At 40.8% G+C, this 23,887-nt stretch overlaps 1 protein-coding gene across 1 annotated transcript in view; it reads left to right on the forward strand.

Moving 5' to 3' along the window:
* RFX4 (regulatory factor X4) overlaps positions 1 to 23,594 on the forward strand; it is a 79,197-nt gene extending 55,603 nt beyond the window's left edge. Inside the window, exons 15-18 of the mRNA XM_009649476.2 lie at positions 371 to 532; positions 7,380 to 7,542; positions 12,312 to 12,450; positions 23,322 to 23,594. Coding sequence (XP_009647771.1) covers positions 371 to 532; positions 7,380 to 7,542; positions 12,312 to 12,450; positions 23,322 to 23,594 — 737 coding nt within the window. The remainder of the gene's footprint in view (positions 1 to 370; positions 533 to 7,379; positions 7,543 to 12,311; positions 12,451 to 23,321) is intronic.
* The last annotated feature ends 293 nt before the right edge of the window (positions 23,595 to 23,887 follow it).

Here is a 23,887-nt window from a genome sequence, read left to right on the forward strand (position 1 = left end):
ACTGGAATCCCCTGGAGATTCCTGTTTCTTTCCAGTGTGTCTAGAAGGAATAGGAGTGCCTGACTGGACTCCTAATTTTAGATATCTAATAGTATATTACAGGAGTATAAACCTTAAGCTGCCTGTGCATAAGTTTCCTACCTATACAACAGGAAGAATAGCACTTTCCTGTAAAAGGTCTTATGAAGGTACACTGAAGGTTGTAAAGCTGAACGTTACAGAAGTGCTCTTTCAAAGGTTTGTGATTCCTGTTGTGCATTTCTTGAAATACAACCTAGAGGACTTAACTGATTGCATTAATTTTTTTTAGTTTTAGTGTTCCTTGTCTCTACCTTTAACTACGTTTGATGATTTTTCTCTCATCCTGCAGCAGAACTACGAGAAGAAATTATTCTGAGTGAACCAGCTCCTCCAACTCCCTCCCCAGTGCCATTCTCCCCAGCTAAATCTGCCACCTCAGTGGAAGTGCCCTCTGCCCCCTCGCCTGTCAGCAATCAGTCCCCAGAGTATGGTGTCATAGCAGCTACAACAGGTAGGTAGGCTTATGGCAGCTGGATCTGCCTGAAGATTACTTTTGTACTTGGTCACCTGAAATTGAGCTTGAGAACATGATGTGGCAGCTTTCAAGAGATGAGAAGCCTTCCCAAACAGAAATCTGTTTAATGTATCAGTTATGCCTTCTCACTGTATCCAAACATGATGTGCAATCAGGAAAAAGATCTGATGTTTGGAGCCCAAAGGCCTAACAGGAGATCCCAGACCTCAGCATATCAGAATCTGTTCTGTAGCCGAGGCCTTCAGAAGAGCAGACCTGTTTTAAAAATCAGTCCAATTTTTCATATTTCTAGCAATGTCCCAGAAGAATTATTTATGAATACAGCACTTTTAAGCATCTTCAATGACATTAAGGGCAGTCAGTCTCTCTGAAAAAAATTATATTCTTCAAGGAAATATGCCAGATATTTTAAGGTTTAGTGGGGTTTTCAAAATCCTGAACCATTAGTGGTCCAGGAATTCCTAGTGAGTAAAATGGGAATTGGATATCTTTCAACGTATTTGAGACCCAAATATGTTTAAATAGCTGTGGAAGTTTCTCTTGGGAATATTTTACACATTGTTGATAACTTTCCTCTTTCAGTGTTAGAGACTAGGAATTACATGTCTCTTCTCAGTTGCATACATCATGATGTAGTTGTGTGCTTGTAGGTATTAAGTTCGTGGGCAAGATTAACAGAAAACAATAAGCACAAACCTGGCTTCTTTCCATTATGGCAATTCATGGTGTAGTTGTGTGCTGGTGGGCCCACAGATTAAAAAATCTGTGCTTGTAGGTATTAAATTCGTGGGCAAGAGTAACAGAAAACAATAAGCACAAACCTGGCTTCTTGTTTATTCTGTATAAATGGGCAACCATCCTCTGTATCCTAATGTAAAACTCACTCATTACCTTTTGGATGTGGGCAGGACAATCTGTCTATATAATCAAAAGACTGTTTTCTTAACTCATGGTAAAAAAAAAGCAGAAATGTGAATGACTTGCAGAAGGCGTTCCAGGCAGTGAAATTCCAGCTTTGCTGCTCCTCAGTGAAATGGGTGTTTAATCAGAATGTGGAAACTATCACTTTTGTGATGTACTAGAAAAGTTACAAAACCTTCTTGAAAGAATGTCAGAAAGTGATGATTTACCACACTGGAGAATTTGGCAGTGGCTAAAGGACTAATAAATCTTTCTGACAAATGTATTTCATATTTTCAAAGGCACCACAGGGAAGCTCAATGCATAGTTGTGGTGGAGATTTAAGAATATTTGTCCCTACATCAAAACATAAGGTTTTCTCACTGTTGGAGACTATAGCATATTTAAGAGGGAAATAGGATAGTGTTACCCCCAGAATAGTTAGACAAAAGACACATGATTCCTAGACATGGCAAGTGAGCATGCTGCTTTGGTTCAGGCCACACTGGAGGTGTTGTCTATATTTTTGAGTCTGGAAACGTTGATTTTGTGGGTAACTTGCTCTGTAGACATTGTGGCCCAATAGGATCATTGTGATGTTATAACTGGAACTTAGTATGATGCAGAACTGTACCCAGAAGTAAGAGTGCAAAGTAGGGAATGATGTGCTCTCCAGTGGCATTGAAGGGAATGGAGATTGGAGGGACTTGTGTTTAAGCTGCAGACACCGTAACTCTGTGTGACTATCATAACTATTAACCCAAAGCTTATTCCATATGAATATAATAGCCTATTTGGGTTTCTATTGGAAAGCTATTTGGAAGCTATCTGGGCTTCCACCTTCAGGTTACTTGACTTAGGTACTTGACTAGGCACAGATCTGGGCAGGCCTGGGAACTGTACGGATCTTACACAGCCCTCCTGAATCCCACCAGTAATGCAAGGGAAAGGACTCACATGAACATTCAAATGCAATTCCTTTTTGTTTTCATGTTATTTATTATTGTATTATAGCCTGGTTTATAGTCTCTAATTTTTTATGTCCTGGTAAGGCCAAGGTCTGCTAGTTTGAAGTCTCAGGCCAGAAACAGGATCGTTTGGGAACAATGGTTGAAGGACCTACTCCCACAGCACAGGCAGGAGAACTTGACGTCATTGTTCCTATAGCAGAACTTCGTCGGCAAGAAAACTATTTCTGATTATTTTACCTCTCTGATTTTTCCAGCTTTTCATTTTTAGGTTGTTTTAAAAACTTTTGTTTGGTTGAATTGGATTTTATTCTTACAGTCTGATGCAGTCTCACTTTTGCCAGTGTGAAAATAATTTTTGCCTAAGACAAGCCAAATTTGTCAATGAGAGTAGTAGTCTGGTTAAGATTAAATATAAGTATGTGTCTATTTCCTGGTCTTAATTTGGGCAATTAGTAATACTCCATTTCCCATGTTTATCACATAGATGAACTGATCACCTTTTCAGTTTTGCTAACCATTCCACCATGGAATGCAGGGTTCATTCACATAAAGTAATACAAAATAACAACCATGTTTCAGCTATAGGAAATTGCTATACTTTAAAATAGGAGTGCTGAAGATGTATTAGATATAATCAAACTATTCCATATACAGATCTGTGGCATTAATATATAGAATATTTTGGAACAGAAACCTCTCTTCTGGAGAGATATATTTAAAGTACGCTCTATTGATTTTATGTGTCTCTTATGAGGTAAATGTAAAACTCTGCAAATGCATTGCAAATCTTGAGAACTAGTTCCATTGGTTACCACTAGCTCTCAGTTCCCCAATTTAAGGCAACATTAACTGTTTCTTATCTGTGGCATTAGCAATAAAAGTTAACTATTAAACCTGCATTTTAACGTTTTTGCCTTCAGTCAGTGGTCAGCACAAAACCAGCAAATTAAACTGTTGCAATTATATGATACTGAGCAAAAAAGAAAGGTAAATCCGATATATAGCATTCTGTGGTAGAACATCTGGCATGGCTCAGCTAACATTTTGTTTAAAACTTTTTGTTAAGTTACTAGACATTTAAAAGGATAATTAGTCTCCATCCTTTCTAAATCACAAAGGCCAGATTAATGATTGTTCAAACTGCAACAATATTGTAATAAAAGTGATAGCTATATGGCTGACTATGCTATTCTCTCTAAAAGCCCCTCTTAAAGCTGTGATTACTCATTTGCCAATGCAATGTTTTTTAGACCACCCAAAATTAACTCTGAATTGTAAATAGTTCCTAATATGTTAGTAAACTAATCTATGCAGTTTACTGTTTAGTTTCAAGAAAAGTATGTGTGAAATAATTCTGCAGGTCAGCAATGATCGTTTAAGGTCACTGTTCTTCCAAGTCTAGGCTAGGTATTAGAGTTCTGGGAATCTGGCACAGGAGATACTGGCACAGAGCTACCACCTCTCATATTCGTGTGTGTGAATACAGCAAATTTCTGGGGTTTTTTTAGAGCTTCAGCTCCTGGACTCATATGAATATATGAGAACATCAGCTCCTGTTCAACAATCAGGGTTTAATTCTCATAGCTGCAGAGTGTAAAAGTCAAAGGTTCCAATTTCAAAAGGAAATTCTCCCCTTCCAAATGGAAGGGTTTGTGTGTTTTCTAAAGCTGATAGTTAAGATAATCTCTTCGCTGTGTGGGGACAGAATGAGGGTCTGACTCCAGATTTCTGATTGCTTGAGGCTGACAGTACTGCTTACTATCAGACATAATACACAGTGAGTGTCTTGCTGGTACCTGTGTGGTCATTTACTCCAGCATAAAGCAAATATAAAATGCAGCATCATGAAGCAACTTTTGTTTTTTTCTGCGCTGGTGTACATGATGGCACCAATGACAGTGGGGCCGTTGTTGGACTGGTAGCAGTTACATTTATATTTGGCTCTCCTACAGGTCAGATTGCCTCTTGGTTGGTATCCTCAAAATCAAATTTTTCGTTAAAAGAGAAAAGAAAAAGGAGTGATAATAAATGAACTTCCCTATTTTAATCAAACCCTGCATGTTCAGAACACAAAGCAGAGCATGTTGCTCAATCACTATTGTTTTTGCTTATTTCAGAAAGCAGTTCAGTTGGGTTCAGTCATATCTAAAAGAGACTTCATCTCTTGGAGTTCAATTCTGGAGGCAGCTGAGCAAGCTAATTATATAGGGCTGGGACATAGGCAGGTATTAAAAAGCTATCTATGAAGAACTTTCAAACTTAGCTCATTCCTCCTTTTCCACCTACCACAATGTTGGCAGTATCCTGGCTGGCCAGATACATACATATACACATCTGCAAATCTGTTGTCTTCTTCTATCCTTCCTCTCTGTCTTTGTGACTAGGTCACTGAAAATAACGGCATCCCTTCCACAAAGGCAAACAGAAGTAAGGCAACTGTAGATTCCCAAGAAAATCCCGAAAAAAAATATTTGAACAGCTTTCTGTCATTCTGTAAATCCAGAGTAAAACCCAACATAATTTGTTTCTAAATCATAACCTCCAAAAGAAAGTGAATATTTCCTAGAGCAGCTGTGTAAAGTACTATCCTATAGTACCAGGGACAATTCTTGGTTAGGAAAATTAAACAAAGATATTCACAACTCTTCCAGTGCAAGACCTATTCTCTGCATTTGTTTCTGTGTTGTCTGGACAGGCACAAAGTATGTCAAACCCTAAACATTTATTTTAAAATTGAATTTGGGTAGCTGCCAGTTAGACTTGAATGCCAGGAGTGGCCAAGTCCTCTCATCCAAGGAGTTTGACTTTCCACAGGGAGCACATGAGACAACTTGCTGTCCTGGACTGACTTATTTTCCTCTGACTGAGATAAGAACCCTACTATTTTTCAAAAAAAAAAAAAAAGAAAAGAAGGCTGTCACAATGGCTGGGGCCAGTCAAATGAACCATATTTGGTAAAATGCAAAGGATCTTTTGGCCCTGTTATTGTTACTTCTTGTTAAAGCTAGGAAGGTCGTGAGATTTTTGGCTCAATGGCCAATTTTTTTCTTGGAAAAAATAAAATCAGGTCAAAGTAAAACTTTTGGTTTATGGTGAATTTAAAAAGTGAAAAATAAACAGTAATATTACCTAAAAATAAGTATTTGGGGGTTTTCACCATCTTTGTTGTCCTTCTTTTCTTTCTTTTCTCTTTGGTTTTTGCCTTTGGAATTTAGACCTGTTTGGAAACAAAGTTTCAGATTTTCTTTTGGAAAATAACAGTAGGAAAATATATTGACCTTTTGAAATTGAAATGTTTCACCAAAATATTCTGCAGACAAGTTGTAGATATTTTCAAAACTGTTTTTCTCTTGTTTCCAAATGAAGCTATTTGGTGACCGCATAAGTAGTTTTGGGCCCTTCCACATAAACTGTATTTTCTAGTGAAGGTAGGCTTCCTTAAACACTTTTCCTCAACTCAGGGAACCATGACTACTCATAGCCACAGCAGCACTGTTGTCCTAGCTCAAATGTTTATGCTCAGGGATCTCAGTGGTCCTCTTCAATGGGAGGACATGAAAGACTGAAAATTCAAGAGTGACAGAAAATGCGGGCATGTGAAAACAAGTCTAGCACAAATATCCTTGCTGGTAACAAATCCAGGGATGTCTCCAATCTAAAAGCACCAAATCACACCCTGCTGGAGTATTTCAAGCTGAACGTAGCTTGTGAAGCTCAGAATGCCTTCATTCACACCCAGAATTAAGCATTTCCCATTTCAAAAAATGATTTGTAAATGATTTGTCTGACTTTGCCAAATAATATCACACACACCTGAAGAAAATTATGCACACTGAGATAGGCTTTTCATTCCCCAAAGCCATGGACTGGACATAGACCTGGTAATACAATCACTTCCCCCTCTGAATTAGGCCCTTTCATGCTCCAGGAAGTCCTAGAATCCACACTGAAAAAAACCAAGTCACCTCCTGCAATTCCTTTTAGCTAGTGAAAAAGAGTCAAGAGTGCCCAGAGACCCCCAAACTAGTGTTCGCATAGGGTTAAATTCAGTGTTCTGGTCCTCATTTGCAGGGTAATCTCAGCCAGTATGGTCATGACCTCCAGCAAGAGCTATGTTATACTGGAACAATGGATCTGTCACCCTCCTGAGTGAAAGGGGTGTGTGCAAAGGACAAAGGTTTCTCAGCAGCTGGCTCATGAATCTGGAGTTCCTGCCTGGAAGGGATCAGGATGATTAAAAAACTCAGCACCTTCCAAGCAAAATGGAAAACCCACTTCTTTGCTTTGCTCTTCCCACAAATGCTCTACATGAACAAATAAATTAAGTCCAGTCCCTGCCACCTCGAAAGAAGAAAGAAACATTATTTGTGGGAAGAAAACAGCTAGGCTTTTTCTGTCTATGTATTTGTTATAATTTGGACATCTACCACTGAGTTGCCACTACAAAGGCTAGTACCTAGTTGGGTGGAACAGATACAAACTGCAAAGGGATTCCAAGAAATTAATTTGCATAACACCCATCTTTTTCTAACCCTTCACTGTTCTGATCTGTTCCTGCCTCACTCCCAGCCTGATCAGCCTCAGAGGTAAACGGGCCAGCAGCCCACTCCATGTGAGAGAGACCTCGGGGTTTTGTGCATCATGCCTGAGAAATATTAGCACTGGTGTTCCTCCGTTTCTAAGTCCTATCCCAGTTTTTCTGAAAACCAATAGCCTCAAATTACAATACCACTCTAAAAGTCTGAGCTATTCCAGATATTTCCCTTACCTTTGGATCTTTGCACACTCCAGCTGATCTATTTGTATTTTTATTTATGCCTCAGACATAACTGTTGTGTTCACTTTGGTTGATGCTGTTTCCATTATCAGTGCCTATTAGGTTGCTTTCCTGTCACCATCTCAAAGAGACAGCCCATGTTAGCTGTATTCCTTTAATACTTGTTTGTCTGCAGGAGCTATGCAATCCTATACATGGTCACTCACCTACACTGTGACAACAGCTGCTGGGTCACCTGCCGAAAATTCCCAACAGCTGCCCTGCATGAGAAGTCCGCATGTGCCATCATCATCTGTCACACACAGGATACCTGTTTATCCCCACAGAGAAGAACACGGGTAAGTCACTTCCCAGTGTCTTGGGGCGGGTGTGTGTGTGTGTGAGGGGGTTGTGGGTTTTGAATGAACCTATGCTTAGGGTTTTTTTGGAAATGCAGGGAAATTTGTTTTTTGATGTAGTAAGTCTGTATTCTAAAGATGCTTGCATCATTGTTCTTTGGCTGTTGTTAGTGGTGTGTGACTATATTATGTCTCACTTTTATAAACTCATTTAGTTCTACTTAAAAGCTCAGTAGGTCTGGAGAATATTTTATAAAAGAGAAAGCTTCAGTAGATTTCTTCTCTGATTCCTGTTTTCCTGTGCCATGTTCTATCCCAAAGGCTAGATGTGTCCAAAGAACTATCCTACTATACCATGTCTCAGGAGAGGTGATCCTTCTCCTCTGCTCAGCACTGCTGAGACCACTCTGGACCACTGGATCCAATTCTGTGCTCCCTAGTATAAGACAGACACAGGCATACTGGACTGAGTCCAGAAAAGGGCCACTTAGATGATTACAGGACTGGAGCATCTGTCATACAAAGACACACTGAGAGAGCTGGGATTGTTTAGCTTCATGAGGAGAAGGCTCAGGGAGGTCTTATCAATGTGTATAAATACCTGGTGGGAGACGTAAAGAAGATGGAGACAGATTCTTCTCAGTGTTATCCAGTTACAGGACAAGAGACAATGGGCACAAAATAGAAATAGAAGAAATTCCGTTCATTCAAACATAAACAAACAAACAACTTGTTTTACTGTACACATGATCAAACACCGGGATGGGTTGCCCAGAGAGGCTATGGAGTCTCCATCCTCGCTGATATTGAAACCCCATCGAGACATGATCCTGGGCAGCCTGCTCTAGTGGACCCTGCTTTGAGCAGGGGCATAGATTAAACAATCTCTAGAGGTCTCTTCCAACCTCAGTGATTCTATGAGTGCTGTTAAACCTGCAAATCAAAAATGTCCCAAGTTTGGAGAAATAGCCACATTTTCACCACAATCTAATCCCATCTCCGTCACCAAAATTTGCTCAAGGCTCTCTATTAAAATAACTACAGTAGAAATTCATATTAACATTATTTGATCTTGGAAAACTTCAGAAACTCAGACTAACTCTCTCAGTGCTCTTTTCATCAAGCAACACTTCTGTGCCATCCTCATTTAAGTAAGTGTATAACTCATAGACATCCATAACTAAAAAGAAACAATCACAAAATAATTCGTGGAGAAGGGCCAGGCACATAGCAAGATTAGCAAATGCCCAGATTCTGAGATGAATCAAGACATTCAAAACACTTTACCAAGTTCCTCAGTCTCAACGCATATTCATTACCCTTGCAGAAGTGCTTTCCCAGTGTGGAAAATTGTATACTGTTTGGTATGGTGACGGTAGATCAATTTGAATCCTGCATCTCCTCCCCTCTTGGATGTGGACGGGTTTGGATATGTGTTGAAATGTCACTGCTAAGCCCTTCCTGCAGAAACCTGGATATGGAGATATGGAACATCTTTCCTATCCAGCAATATGACTACTTGGTGGAGACAGAAACAGGGCAGCAGGGAGGTTCAGGACTTAACAGGATGCAAGAATTGGAACAGACCACAGTAAGGTAGTGAATGTATGTATAAGTACATATATGTATACACACATGAGACTTCATTATTACTAAAGGAATCTCTTGCATAGTATAGCAAGCAATACTAACATAGATTTGTGAAACTGGAGAAGAGCACAGGGCTCATAATCTACTCTAGCTCACACCAGTAAATCTTCTAAATCCACAGAGATACTCCCCACAGGGGTGGAGTCTCGGGACTGGAAATGGAAGATCTGTGGTATTAATAGAGGAAAATATCCTTATACCTGGTTGGAATGTCACTTGTTCCAACTTGTGTCTGTTGCCTCTCACCCTATCACTGTACTTTGAGAAGAGTTTGACTCTAGTCAATCCATATCCTCCTGTTACGTAGTTGTAGATCATCCCTTTGCCTCTCTTCTTAAGGCTCAGCAAACCCAGTTCTCCTCCTGTAAGTCATGTGCTTCAGTCCCCTATCTGTCTTGATGGCCCTCCACTAGACTTGCTCCAGTATGTCAATGTCCTTTTTATAGTGGAGAGCTGAGAACAAGACACGATACTCCAGAAGTGGTCTCCCAAGGGCCAAATAGAGAGGAATAATCAGCTCTTTAGGCCTGCTGTCTACATCCCTGCTAATACAGCCCAGTATGTAGCTGGTCGTCTTTGCTGCAAGGGCATGCTGGTGACTCATGTTCAACTTTTTGTCCACCAGCAGTTCCAGACAATTTTCAGCAAAGCTGATTTCTCTCCAAATGGCCCTAATCTGTACCACTGCAGGAGTTATGCCATCCCAGATGCAGGACTTTGCATTATTCTCTGTACGAACAATTGACCGTTCATTCTGAATCATAGCTGCTAGACTGTTGAGTAACTGTTAGTTCCCAGCTGGACTTCCCCAAGGAAATGCCGTCTGTGCATTATCCTCACTACTCAATAGCTATAGATGTGGTTCAGAAGGCACTGTAAGACATGGTACTTGTCAGAAAACATTTTTGTTGGATTTTTCAGGTACATTTTCTTCTTATAGAGATGTAGGATTCCTCAGCCAAGCACTTTCAGATAGGCAGAAGAATACTGGCCTTGAAGGAGCACGGTCATCTCCTTCTCAGGTCCTCAGTGCTCATTATCCTGAAGTTGAAGAGAGAAAGAGGAAGCTTTCTGGACCAAAAGTACACAACAGAGATTAGGATAAGAAACTTTATAACTCCATGCTCAAGTGAATTAAAATGCTATATTTTCACAAAAAGTGATGAGTGTTTGGAAGAAGGAGGCAAGATCAATAGCTTCCAAACTAGGACACAGCATCCTTAATGACTAGAGAAAGCATGAAGTGCAAACACTGCCTTACAGGACTTGGCTCTGTTTGGGAGTCCAAGGGCACCCCAGATTACAGGAGGGACTAGATAGGTGAGCATCTTCTTCAAGCAGAGAAGGCTGCTTACGCAGACTGCCAAAACCAACTGTTACAGATCTTACTTACCAGTCCATTGTGTTGAAGGAATTATAATGCAAGATGTCTGCCTACCTCAGTGTGCCACAGCTCCATAACATAGCCATTCCTCTCTCCCCCGCTCTCTGCAGAGACACTATCAAAGTCGTATTATGTGGACACCAGCTTGTCTGAAGTAGAGTATGGAAACCACTCATATTTACAGCTAAGCCCAAGTGAATATCATAATGAGAGCTCAAAGTTGAACAAGGAAGATGAACATAGGTCCTTATGTCCTGAAAAGTTTTTTAGAAGGGGTGCTCTGCTTTGATTTTGAATCTACTGGATTGTCTGGTATAAGACATGACACAATATGTCCAGAATATCATCATAAGATCAAAAGAGTAACAGAAATTTAAACTGTACCCAGTGTAAAAATTACATTGAACCTTCCAGAAAAAGAGTAAATCTGTACAAATAACTGTGTTCTCTCTCACACGATGAATTAGTTACCTTGTTTGTTTGTTTATCGTGGGTTGTGTTTCATTGAGCAGGTCCAGAGGAGGGCCACAAAGATGATCAGGGGGCTGGAGCACCTCCCCGGTGAGGACAGACTGAGAGAGTTGGAGCTGTTTAGCCTAGAGAAGTGAAGGCTACGGGGAGACTTTATAGCAGCCTTCCAGTACTATAGCAGCCTTCCAGGGGGCCTACAGGAAAAGTGGGGAGGGACTCTTTATCAGGGAGTGTAGTGATGGGATGAGGGGTAACAGTTTTAAACTGAAAGAAGGTAGATTTAGATTAGATATTAGGAAGAAATTCTTTATTGTGAGGGTGGCGAGACACAGGAAGAGGTTGCCCAGAGAAGCTGTGGATGCCTCTCCCAGAAGTGTTCAAGGCCAGGTAGGACGGGACTTCGAGCAACCTGGTCTTGTGGAAGGTGTCCCTGGCCATGTCAGGGGAGTTGGAACTAGATGATCTCTAAGGTTCCTTCCAACCCAAACCATTCTATGATTCTATGATTTCAGTAGCATTACTTTAAGAACCTTTAACCTTCTATGCTGAATTAGCATCAAATGTTCTCATGGCTACACAGAAATGGGGAGGTTGCAGAAAGTGTCCATGCATCTTTTGCTGGTGAATGGCCCAAATAATGGTGGCCAACAAACACTGACCCTGCAGTTTCTTACAGCCAAGGAAACTGCTCCCTCCTTTACCCCTGGCTGTCCCTAGATAAGGGGTTGGAGTAAAAACCAAGAAAGTAGGCAGGTTCTCCAACCTCAAATCCTACTCTGTTCTTGAGTCAGCTGTGCTAAAGCTGTACATTGTATGCTTCAGATGCAAATTAATACATCTCTCTCCCTCCCCCAAAAGGGACATCTGACCCCAGTGCAAGGAGATAGCTGAACTCCTCAGTGTAGTCCTTTAAGTCAAATCTTACCATACTTCCCCAGCCTGGATAGCAATTTACTAGGAACATGGCAATGAAATAATAACAAAAGGGAAAGATGGTTTCTCCTTAGAAAGTGCACAAATGAGTCTGTAATTTAAAACTAGTCACAGAAACATGCTGAGCCTCTCTGTTGTTGTGCTGAACACATAATTTCACTAAGTGGCATCTTCTCCCCAGCTGAACCAGGAAATATCTTTTTTTTAGAAGGTTATTTAAAGTATTGTTCTATTCAAAAAAGTGCAACTGTATGTTTCATAAAAGTTCCAGAATTATTAGTGGGAATACAATTATTATGCATACTAAATAGTGTTTTTAAATGGATTTTAGATACACAGGAAGTTACAACTATGGTAGCTATAGCAACCAGCATCCCCATCCAATGCAGAGCCAGTATCCATCCTTACCACATGATACTGCTATTTCTGGACCGCTTCACTACTCAGCTTACCACAGAAGCTCTTCGCAGGTAAGTTGGATTTATTACTTGACAATGCTTGCTATAACATTTTAAGTAAAGTTGTGCTTGTAAATTTACCAGCATGTTAGCTGTCTGAATCAATAAGCTGTCACCAATCTAGTCATTGATGGTCCCTAATATTTTTTTCTAATATTACCTAGTTATCTTTTCATTGTGGTGGAGATTCTTTTATCAGAAGTAGCTTTAGATTGTGAACTTGAAGTACGAACTCTAAAATCCAGCAGTCTGGATCATAGAAAGTGGTTCTGTGTTAAGGAATAGCTAAACCAAAAGTGAATATAATTAGTTGTATGTTTCTTAGGTGTTGGGAACAAGAAGAGATTCCGAACAAGAAATAAAAGTGTTTTCATATAGTTGAAAGAAGATGCAGAGCCTCTGCTTTTGAGAATACATATGTTTAGGAACTTGCCAAAATTGTGAGTTCTGCATATAGTTTGAATAACTTCAGGATTCCGCTGCAAAGAGGTTCTGTTTAATCTGTGTGCTATAGTCTCCTACTATAACACTGAGAAATTATGTCAGTAACTATTTCAGGACTATTTCACTTCATAAAACTGAGCCAGTAGGAACTAGCACAGATTAAGTGTAAAGATGGTATCTGGCAACAGTTCAAAGGTAGTGCCACTGTAGGAGGGCTTTAGTACCTCATGCAACTGGTGCTTCCGCAGTGAGGAAGCTGCTCCTTGGGCTCCCTGCTGGAAGATTTGCAAAAGGCAGGTACAGGCAGGAGGACATGGCATTGGGTTATTCCACCCACATGGCACCTCTTATGCTTTATCTACTGCAAATTTATACAAGTATATTAGGGACCACCATGCTTAACTATCACCACTGGACTGCAACAGTTTCATACCAGATGCAAAGACGTGAATTTGATAGTGCTTTGGACTAGAACACACAAGACATGCATCTCATTCTGGTCTTTGGCATCAGTCTGCCAGGTGATCTCAGAGTAGTCATTCCTCCTTTTTATGCTTCATCTTTCCTAGCTGTAAGATAAGAATAATGGTATTGATCTCCTTAAAGCTTTTTGAGATCTGCTGGGAAGATTGTCCTGTACAAACCCAATATGGACCAGCTCAACAATAACTCCTTAGCTTACGGAAAGAACAAGTCTACAACTTCTCATCCATTTGTGTAGCACCTGGTCCATCAAGACTACATGAGGTGTCAGGATTTGTTTGAGGGTTGTTGCAGCTGCTGTATTTTCAGTAGGAACAGTGAGTGAAAGTTTAAGTACCATGTGATGACAGGTTTGTATTCGTTGTTTTTTCAGTACAGGCCTTACCCTATTATCTCAAGATTTTTTCCAGAATACATCACTTTTTGACTTAAAATTGGCTCACCAATTTTCTTTACTCTCTCTTATCCTTTACTGTAGAAAACCCGTGAGTGCTGGTTCTGAAATGGTCTGTAAGGTCATGAATCTGTGTGTAAAACAGAGAATTAGGCTTTTACTGCTTAGAAATGTTATCACATACACACACGAAGAGTTTCTTGCTACTCTCTGACAATTGTCTGTCACACTGACATAGACAGCACAAATTAAGCAAGAAATAAATAAAGGAAATCAAGATCAACACATTTTTAGTTTACTTATGTCCTAGTTAATATATTATATGGAAATAGTAATATACATTAAAATCACGCAAATATTTTTCATGCTGTAGTAGGCTCTCTACAAGTGCAAATGCCAGATCATTTCTTCCCCTCTTGCTAGCCTTTGAACTGTCCTGAACATACATGAAGAACAGCTATGTTTTAATGATCACACTTGAGAGCAAAATGACTTCAACTTGTATTTAGCATGTTCTTTCTCATGCTGCTTGTAAATGAGATGGAATCTCACAGCAGGACACAGCTAACAAAACCCTATCAACGCTCTCATTCTGTATCGGAAGGAGCTACAAACTGCAACCTTACTTTCAAAAATGATCTAAAAGTCTTGAGCTGTTTAATATGGAATTGACGGACATTCTTTTTAAAGCTAAGTGAGTTTCTGTAAAATGCCTGCCCTGATGATAAGTCCTCTCCTAGCTACTTTTAACCAAAAAAGTTCGTAAGATATCCCTAATAAGATGTTAGGGAACTACTATGATTCTATGATTCTACTCTTTTTCTAGTGGAGTTTCTGAGGGGAACACGGTGCAGGGAACAGCAGCAGGACTCATGATGTTGCAAAATCAAAATACAGGAAGCCAAACTTGCAATGAATATATAAACAGCTGACACTATACTGAAACCGGAGGAGATGCAATGTGTATGGCTGTGGTAATATAATCAGTTGAGAAGAGGAGGCATTGACCATAACTCTTCAAAAGAACTCTTTGTTATGAACTACATTCAGTCCAAACATAGAACTCTGGCTCAACTTTAGCTAATAGTCTATCATGCTCTTTAGGATAGCATCTAGGGATTAACTCCTAAGAAAGAAAATCTGTATGTGGGCTAAATTCTCCTGTACAAATACGGATTCAGAGAGACCTTGTCCCAGACAGGGGTCTGAGTCGAAACAGGCGACATGTAATCAAGGTGGGTTTTAGGCTGCAGCTATAAATTACTATTTTTGTCCTGAGGAGCACCGTGTCCAACCTCTTTCTGTGGAAGAGAGCAGCATAATCCAGGTTTTATCAGGTCAGTTATTTTGAGGCTATTTTACATCCCAGAGAAATGTTCCTAAAGAAAAATGGAGAGTTGTGCTTGATATTTTGTTCCTTTGTTTAGCAGAATTTTAAGATGGATCATTTCACAGATACTATTTACAGACCATCAACAACAAAAAAAAAAAGTGGAATTGGAGCAAAGGGGATGGAGGGAATAATTTACTTGGTGGAAGTGGGGAACTGAACAATTGGGAAAGGGGAAGGGAATGAGTGACCCTTGAAACTTCATTTGCCAACACGTAGCATGTTAATCCCAACCTGACAATACAATGATGGTTGCATTGTATTAATTTTAGGATGTCTACCATGGTTTTGTCATTGGAATCCTTAGAGTGGGGCTCTGCTGGGGAAGAAGCCACACAGCTGTAGATCTTGTACTATGTACAGCTCTTGAAAAGTGCAGGTGGGGGTCCCACGCCAAGCCTAACTCACCTGACCAGTGGCAAGTCCATGTTAGTGAGAGGCTTCTGGCTAATTTGAATGCCCTGGTATTAGAGGAAATGGGACAGTGACAGTGGTAGTTGCTAAGGCTGATACTGCTGACGCACCACGTGTCACAGCTGCATGCTCGCTTACACCCCATCCTGTAACAGACTGGTGAGAGCCCTTGAGGTGGTTGTTATCTCCCATCTCTGAGACAGTCTTGGAGCTTACCTTGGCTCACAGAGGAATGTGATAATTGTCTTGTGACTTTGGCCTAAATAATAGCTCATAGTTTCATAACAATCAGTGGTTCTCAAATGGACAAAAAGGCAAAAAAAAAGGAGGGGATGGCTTTATAGGGGAGTAAATGTTCTGCTGAAGTAATATCTGCAGCTACTAACCCAGCATAAGCCTAAAACTGGCTCCTTCTGGCAGTATAGGCTAACTAATTCCCACTGATGGCTAAGAGTCTTTTTGTTGACACAGACAGTCTGTTCAAACCTTGGTCCTAATCTGAATTTTTTTTTTCTTTCATCAGCATCTGTGAATAGTTCTCGAAACAGTTGCTTCCTTGTAACTCCAGGCTTGATTGCTCATTTCTTGACTTGGCTTACTGGCCAGGAGCCTAGCACTCACATAAAGAAAAATTATCTACAGATTGATTTGTTACTATCTAATTCTCTAAGCCATAGTGCAGAAGTGCATACAATCCTATGATGCTACTCTGTCACCATATAGAAAGGGACTGTGTAATGTGTGTACATAAATATGTCTGTACTGACGCTATGTTTTGTCAGTTCTCTGCCTCTGCAGTTCTATGTACCAGATGTGTCAGGGTAGAAAATAGACAACATCTCTGTCTAAAAGCCTCTGAGCCCTCTTACCAACCTATGTTGAGTTTAGCAGAGAGGTACCTCCTTCAAAGGGAGTCACCCCTTCACAATGTCACCACCTAATCCACCTCCACAATGTACGCTTGACTGGCTTTTGCTCACAGCTTTGTCTGCAAGTTTCACCCTGGCTGGACAGACCTGATCTTCTTTCATGTTATCCATAAATATTTCCATTCATGTCATTCCACCTCTTCCTTAAACACAAAGTAATTCATGCTGCAGAAATTTTTCTTTGTAAATCACAAGGATAACAACTTTAGTAGGAAGAGTAATTAGATAAATCTGCAGCAGTATATATTTTTATATTTTAATACATCTGCTAACATACAAAGATGAACATCATATGAATATGCATCACTGTACACGCAGTATGAAAACCGGCAAACATATGATATATATGTGTAAGTACTCTCATGCATGGCTATAGTGAATCATATTGCAGGTCCGTTTATCCAGGTCCTATCTCCAGCAATTGCCAGAAATGAATGCATGGAGGAAAAGTCTGAGAAATAGGGTAAGTAGAGTGGTCCTTTACACCAGCATAGCCACGCTATCTTTGGCAAGAGCTGACCTAGGGACATCCTGAGCAGGAAGCAGCAGCCAGACTGTTGTAGGGACAGCTGTGACAAAAGGGGTAAGGGTTCTAAACTAAGAGGGTAGGTTTAGACTGGATATAAGGAAGAAATTCTTTACAATGAGGGTGGTGAAATACTGGAACGGGTTGCCCAGAGAAGTAGTGGAGGCCCCATCCCTGGAAACATTCAAGGCCAGGTTGGATGGGGCTCTGAGCAACCTGATCTAGTTAGCGGTGTCCCTTTTCACTGCAGGGGGGTTGGACTAGATGACCTCTAGGGGTCCCTTCCAACCCAAAACATTCTATGATTCTATGACTTTGTAGCAAACTGCTCTCCATTACCCTATCTTCAAGCTTTTTAGTTCTTTTACCTTTTTTGTACTTACAGACTTGGGGATGGTTTGCATGAAACTTATATTCTCTTGTTAATTTTAAGTCTGTCATCTCATAATTGCATTGGGTGCCCTATTTTTTCTGGGTGATGAGGAATAGACAATATTCATTCCCTATTTATCTACTCACACAATTCAAGACATTATAGGTCTGCATCATTCCTCTCAACTCCTTTCTGTCATCTCTTTTCTAGACTTAAAGAGTTATCATCTGTTTAGTTTCTCTTGTGACGGGTGCTCTATACACAGGAGTTATCTAAGGACTGCACATGCACTGCAGGGCAGGTGTAATCTGGGGAGCATGCGAACGTCCTCCTCTCTTAATTGTGCTGAGCAGGAAATCTGCTGGGGCTGCAGCTCCCCTCCAGCCCTTCTGTGCAAACCTGATCTCAGAGTAGATAGGAGGAATTCAGTCAAGAAGCTGCCAGATCAGCCCCCTACATCTGGGAAGCATTCCTAGACCCCATGCTGCACACAACCTTATTTTACCTTTTCTTCCTTTGCACTTCCAAAACGGAGCAACCACCTCCAAATGGTGTATCTCATGTGGAGGTGCTTAACAGTATGGCATAGCAGTGTTTCCCTTTTTGTTCCTTGAGATGCAGTTCCTACCTTAAAGACAAACTTTTTTTTTTTCCTGCTTTTAAGCTACCTCCTGTTGAGCTTAGGAGCACAGCCAGGGTCAGCTGTTCCTGAACTTGGACTCTGCCCTTAAGAGGCAGTAACCAACTTCTGGGACTGGGAGGAGCACATTTGTATCAGCAAGCACTTGCGCTGCTGTTTGGTTGTTGGCCGATTGGGTTTATGAAGGGCGTAGTTTACTTCCATGGCCTGGACAGAACAAACCAGTCTGGAAAACTCTGCAGGAGTGCAATCTGCTGTTAACGCGGTAGATTGGGTCTGCACCTCGCAGAGGCACAGAGCACAGTATTGGGGCCATAGTGAAAGGAACTTTAAGCAGTGTTTGTACTTTGACTCTCCTAAACTGTTCTGAGGACTGCAGTGGTCTCACATAACTTCCCAGAAATGCCCTGTGAGGTTCAGCACCACTTGGTTTCTCTGGGCAATGTTGCATGCCACAATTCTACCCAACCATGCCTTCGCTTCCCTTCATATGCCTCTGCAGAAGGATTTATAAGGGGGCAGGAAGAAAGTAGTAACTGGTTTTTGTTACAGTTGGGGAGCCTAAGAAATCCTCTCCCAGACAGAGCCCATGCTTTGGTGTGCATTCACATTGTTCTGGCCCATCTACTTCACAAAAAAAAAAGAAGGGGAAAAGTTCTTGTCCCTGTAGCACATAAGCAGTATAAGCTCATGACTACACCAATGCAGTAAGAATAATACCCTGCCCAATAACCACTCTGTCATCAAACAGCCAGTAATGACAGAAAGAAAAAAATACTGTCCAAATCCCACCCATGCAACAAGGATCATTGTTCCTAATTGTATGGCTTCATAATGGTCTTGAGATGGTTAGAATGTAATTGAAGTAATTATGCACTGAATGCAACAGGAAACAGATGTCTTAACTTCTTTTTAAATAATTGCAAATAGCATTTTCATAAGGCTCAAAATGCCACTCCCAAAAGTACCAAAATCACTTAGATTGACTTGAAAGTTTCACCCAGCCTATCTGACAAATATTCAATAAGCTTCAATTTGTGGATAAATGGCTCAATTTAAGGGTTATAAAGATGCAATCAACCAATAGTTTTTATTATGTCTTTTTTTTTTGAGATTTTAAGCTTATTTTTATGAAGTTAATTTATAGCCAGTTCTTCACAATTGCTATAGTTTCTACTATGAATTATTTGCTAGTCCTAACATAGCGGCTAACGTACAACATTAGCTTACAGCATTCTGCAAAAGTGTGAGTTAATGCAATGTAAAGTCAGAGCCACATTCATAAGGAAAATATTTTGCTGTTTGGACAGAGACACCTTTCACCTCCGTGCATAATCAGTCAGTGAGTTGAAGATAAGAATAAAGAGATTATTCTCCATCCGGACGCTGCAGGAACTCAGTCTTCACTTCAGGGGAGGACATATCTGACGTTGTATTTTCTAAAATAATACTAAAAAAAAATTGAATTAATTTTACATTTTTGGGCAAGGCCTTAACAATAATCTGCTCAAAGTCTTAAAGGGCTTCTTGTCTAGGTCTAACGGCAGCAGTAGCAGCAAGTGTGAGTTAACCCAGAAAATGGTAATTTCCTGTCAAGAGCCCTCCAACAAACGTCGCTTTTATATCTGGCAAAGATCACTAGGCCCCAGTGTTTTGAGTTCAGCATGCTTAAGCACTCTTCATTAAACCGGATGTAGAGTGTGAAAGGTGATTCAGGCAGCATGGGCAGGCATCCGCCCAGATGGCTATGCTTCGGACACTCCAACAAGGCTGAATAGATGCTTCATTGGGTGAGTTAATAGTCAGGCAGGGGCCAATGAGTACTTTAAAAATATTGTCTTTCAATATTTTCTTCACTGTAGGTGCGTTCAGTCATAACAGAATTTATTGTAAAATACTAGATATTTAGGGTCCGTGTTATTTTCAAGCAATTATTCTTTTTACATTCATGACACATTCATAAACACAGCTGCGTCGGGTGTGCTTGATGAAAAGGAAAAGCAGCACACTGTATCCTGTCCTCTCATGCACAGCCCTGCCTTCTTAGTAAGCCTTAGCATGGCCTCTTGACTGCAGATAGGAAGAGGATTATCTTTCCTTTTCAGTGCATCCTGAAGTTCATCCTGGGAGCCAAGGTTTCACTCCCCCAACGGCGCAGGTTTAGGTCCAAACTACCTGAAAGACATGATGTGGCTTCCCCACATAATACCATGTACAACCAGGAGACCCACTGCAATATTCCCAGTGTTTGTTTTGTTCCTCTTGCTCACAGATCAAAGTTTTGCAGTCTACAAATTACCAAGTAGCAAATTATCCTGGCTGAAGCCAAGGCTTTCTCTTGGCATTTGTAAGGGGTATGAAAGCAAGTAGTTCTCCTGTTATAAGACACAGGCTCATAGGAAATCCTGCCATAGTCAGGATGGCAAAGGATTCTGTTATGGTTAACAACGCAGCAAATCAAATATCACATTAGGAAGAAGACAATAGATAACCATTGGTGTATTATGGCAAAAGTCTAGATTAATCTTGCTATAAGTATATTCTTTAATACAAGAATCTACAGTGACTTCAGGTATAGATCAGTGGGTAATAAAGGCAAAGACCATGATAATTGGTATCAAGTAAAATGCTACTGAAGACAAAGAATATTTCTAGCTTGGCCCACATCTTGCAGCTCCACAGGTGACATACAGGAAGCAGAAAGTTAAAAATTGATTATTTGTGTGGTGTGTTTTTTCCCAATGGTCCATCGTGGTCCTGGCTCCTACCATCTCAAAGCATTTTGCACACAGTCATTAGTGGGACATTTGAGATCAGCCAGGAAAAACAACTTACGGATTTGACAACTATGGAAAATGGACTATTATTTAACTTGAGCCAGCCTAACTAATGGATTACATCATGTATCAGAAGGAAGAAAGAGCCATCTTCTGAGGACTGCTCATCTTCTGTCTTAAATATTTATCTCGAGTTTTGATAAATTCTTCTGGTGGCTGTAGACAGAGCACAAATGACTCCCCTTTATTAGATACCTGACTTTCTGACAAGTAAAGTTAGGTAAGATTAATTCAACTTTGAAGCTGTAGTGAATAACACGACAACTTGTTTCTTCTATATTCATTACTCAGGAGCTTTGCTCACCAAGATGTTGAGGGGAAGGCAGTCAGCAGGCACTAGCATGAATATTACTTCAGTGTCTTGCCAGTGCAGACCAGGAAAGCTGCATCCTAAATCTACTAGCTAGTCTCCCAAACATTAAAAATATGAAAATTATTCAACTTTTTCTGGAACCTCTTCTGTTTATTTAGAATATCTGCAAGTTGTTTGTCTTTTGACAGTGCCCTGTCCTTAATTAATGAGTTAAAGAGAGAACCATGATCCTAAATGCAAATCGCCTCATATAAAACTTCAAAGCTTGAGTTCCATTGTTGCTGGGCACAGGCAGCTCTTATCTTCAGCAAAAGCTTCTGGAAAGTCAGCAATTCTGCAAACTTGATTCTTCTGTGAAGGAATATAAGGCTTTCTGCAGTCAGTGCCTAAACTCTGCTGAATTCCTACTGAAAAGCTGGGGTGCAGATGGAAATGTAGGTGATCTTGTATAGACTTGTTACCAGTGTTGCCAACATGGCTTATTCAGACAGCTGTACTAGTGGTACCAGTTGAAGTGTCGATGCTCCAGCATGGTGCTGCCATTTACCTGCCTGTTTCAGCAGCTGATTGCACAGGTAAATCCATGGTCTCTGTGCCGCTGAGGAATATATGCTAAATGATGCACTGTACAGCTTTACTCTCCTCTCTCATCTGCTAACTGGCCTGTTTTCCTAGGACACGGTGCAGTATGATAAATCATTAACTACAGTATTTTGGTCAGAACCAGTCTTCTCTTTCTCCTCTTTAATTAGGAGTGGCCAGCATGTGGCTTTTGAGCTGCCTGAGGCTTGTGAACTGTTCAAATATGTTTGCCAAGGCAGGGCTGCCTTCCTGGCTGTGGTTTGGAGGGAGGCAGCAGAAACTCTTCACGGAGGCATTGCTATCACTGCCTTGGGGACCCACGTATGTGATGATTGATCCCAGCCCCATCCGGCAGTGGAGTAATGTAATGAGATCCTTTGGGAATCGCTGCCATCTCCCTTCTAGGAATAACTATGGCAGCTCTTCTCTCCATGACCCTTCAAAATATGGGGAAGGGGGTTTACAGTCCTCTGCCATATAAAACTTTGGCATGCGGCTTGCAAGGTCTGTAGGCATCAGATGAAGTGATAGTCCTACTCTGGTGACAGCTTTCTAGTTAAGGAAATATCACGGTGTCAAACAATCCAAGATCATGACATTTAACATTGTGACACTTTTTGTAGAAAAGGTACGGCCCTGTGTATGTACACGCATTTGCATGTAAAATGTAGAAGCTCTGGAGATATGTGGCTGGTCAAGGGGAACAGGGGTCCTAACCATCTCTCTGATGCAGATAGGTAATAGGAGAGCAAAACAAGGAGAGACATTTCTTAGGCACAGCACACAGATTATCTGCTCCTGTAAGACAGGCAATAAGATAAATACACATTAAGCAAGCCCTCATAAGCACAGTTTACTTTCTGTTGCTGGGCAGCCTGTGGCTATAGAGGGCAAACGCTGTTCTCTGTTTTCCTACCTACCCTATACTCATCACGTCTTCTCCTTAGTGGGAGGCATTTGTCGAACTACTTTGATTTCTAGTTTCCAGCTGTCACTGCAAACTGCTGGGGAGTAGACAGAATCTTCTTCTGCCTGCCTCTTTTCAGAAGTTCTCCAATTAGCTGCTTGCTCTGAGGCCAGACCATACTATCTTTCTGCAGTAACTGGCAGGATGCCTTGTGAACATTTAAAAGGGAAGGCACCTTTCCAGTAACAATGATCCTTTTGCTCTCCTCCCTCAAAATTCAGCAAGCAAGAGTTGGGACATTTTATACTCTGTTTTTTACTGAATAGCAAGTTTCCAAGTAAAAGCTATGAGAAAAAGATTAGATGAACTCAATTTATTTTTTTTGCCCCCCGTATCTAGATCTTTGATAAATTAATTCAATATTTAAACGCAGTGACTGCTTGGTAAGACTTCCCCTGATGCTTTGGTGTGACTGCAGGCACTACTTATCTGATATTCCACCTTCGGTATGTTACCTAGTTGTTGGGGGGCTGCTAATTCATATGATTTTGGTTTTGTTATACAAGGAATTGTGACACCACCAGTCCTTATTTTAAAATTAAGTATGTGGTAGATAATTCTTTAATTTTTCTGTCTTTCTTTTTATTGCAGTACCCTTTCAACAGCCCAACATCAAGAATGGAGCCCTGTTTGATGAGCAGTACTCCAAGGCTGCATCCCACACCAGTGACTCCTCGCTGGCCGGAGGTCCCGGCTGCGAACTCCTGCTACACGAGCCCATCCATGCACTCCACAAGATATGGAAATTCTAGTGACATGTACACCCCCCTGACTACGCGCAGAAATTCTGAATATGAGCACATGCAACACTTTCCCGGCTTTGCCTACATCAATGGGGAAGCCACCACAGGTTGGGCTAAATGAAAATGACTGGTATCAGCTAAGCCCCTATACTTAAAAAAGTTCTAAAAACGTCGTGTTATGTGGGACTTTTCGTGGACGTTCTTCAAGGGAGGTGAAGATGGAAAAGATCCTGGGCAGATAAACGTAGTTCATAATGTGGGCAGATTGCAGACCAGTATGACTGAATGTTCCTGTAGCCGATTTTTGTGCTATTCTAGACCACTTTTGGGGCCAATCTGTGCCTTTTTAAATTCTGGCATGTGGGCCAACCCTGTGTGATGTCAGTTTGAGTGAGCCATTTTTGCCCCTCTCTC

Source organism: Egretta garzetta, unplaced genomic scaffold, assembly GCF_000687185.1.
Source record: "Egretta garzetta isolate BGI_Z169 unplaced genomic scaffold, ASM68718v1 scaffold782, whole genome shotgun sequence".
NCBI lineage: Eukaryota > Metazoa > Chordata > Aves > Pelecaniformes > Ardeidae > Egretta > Egretta garzetta.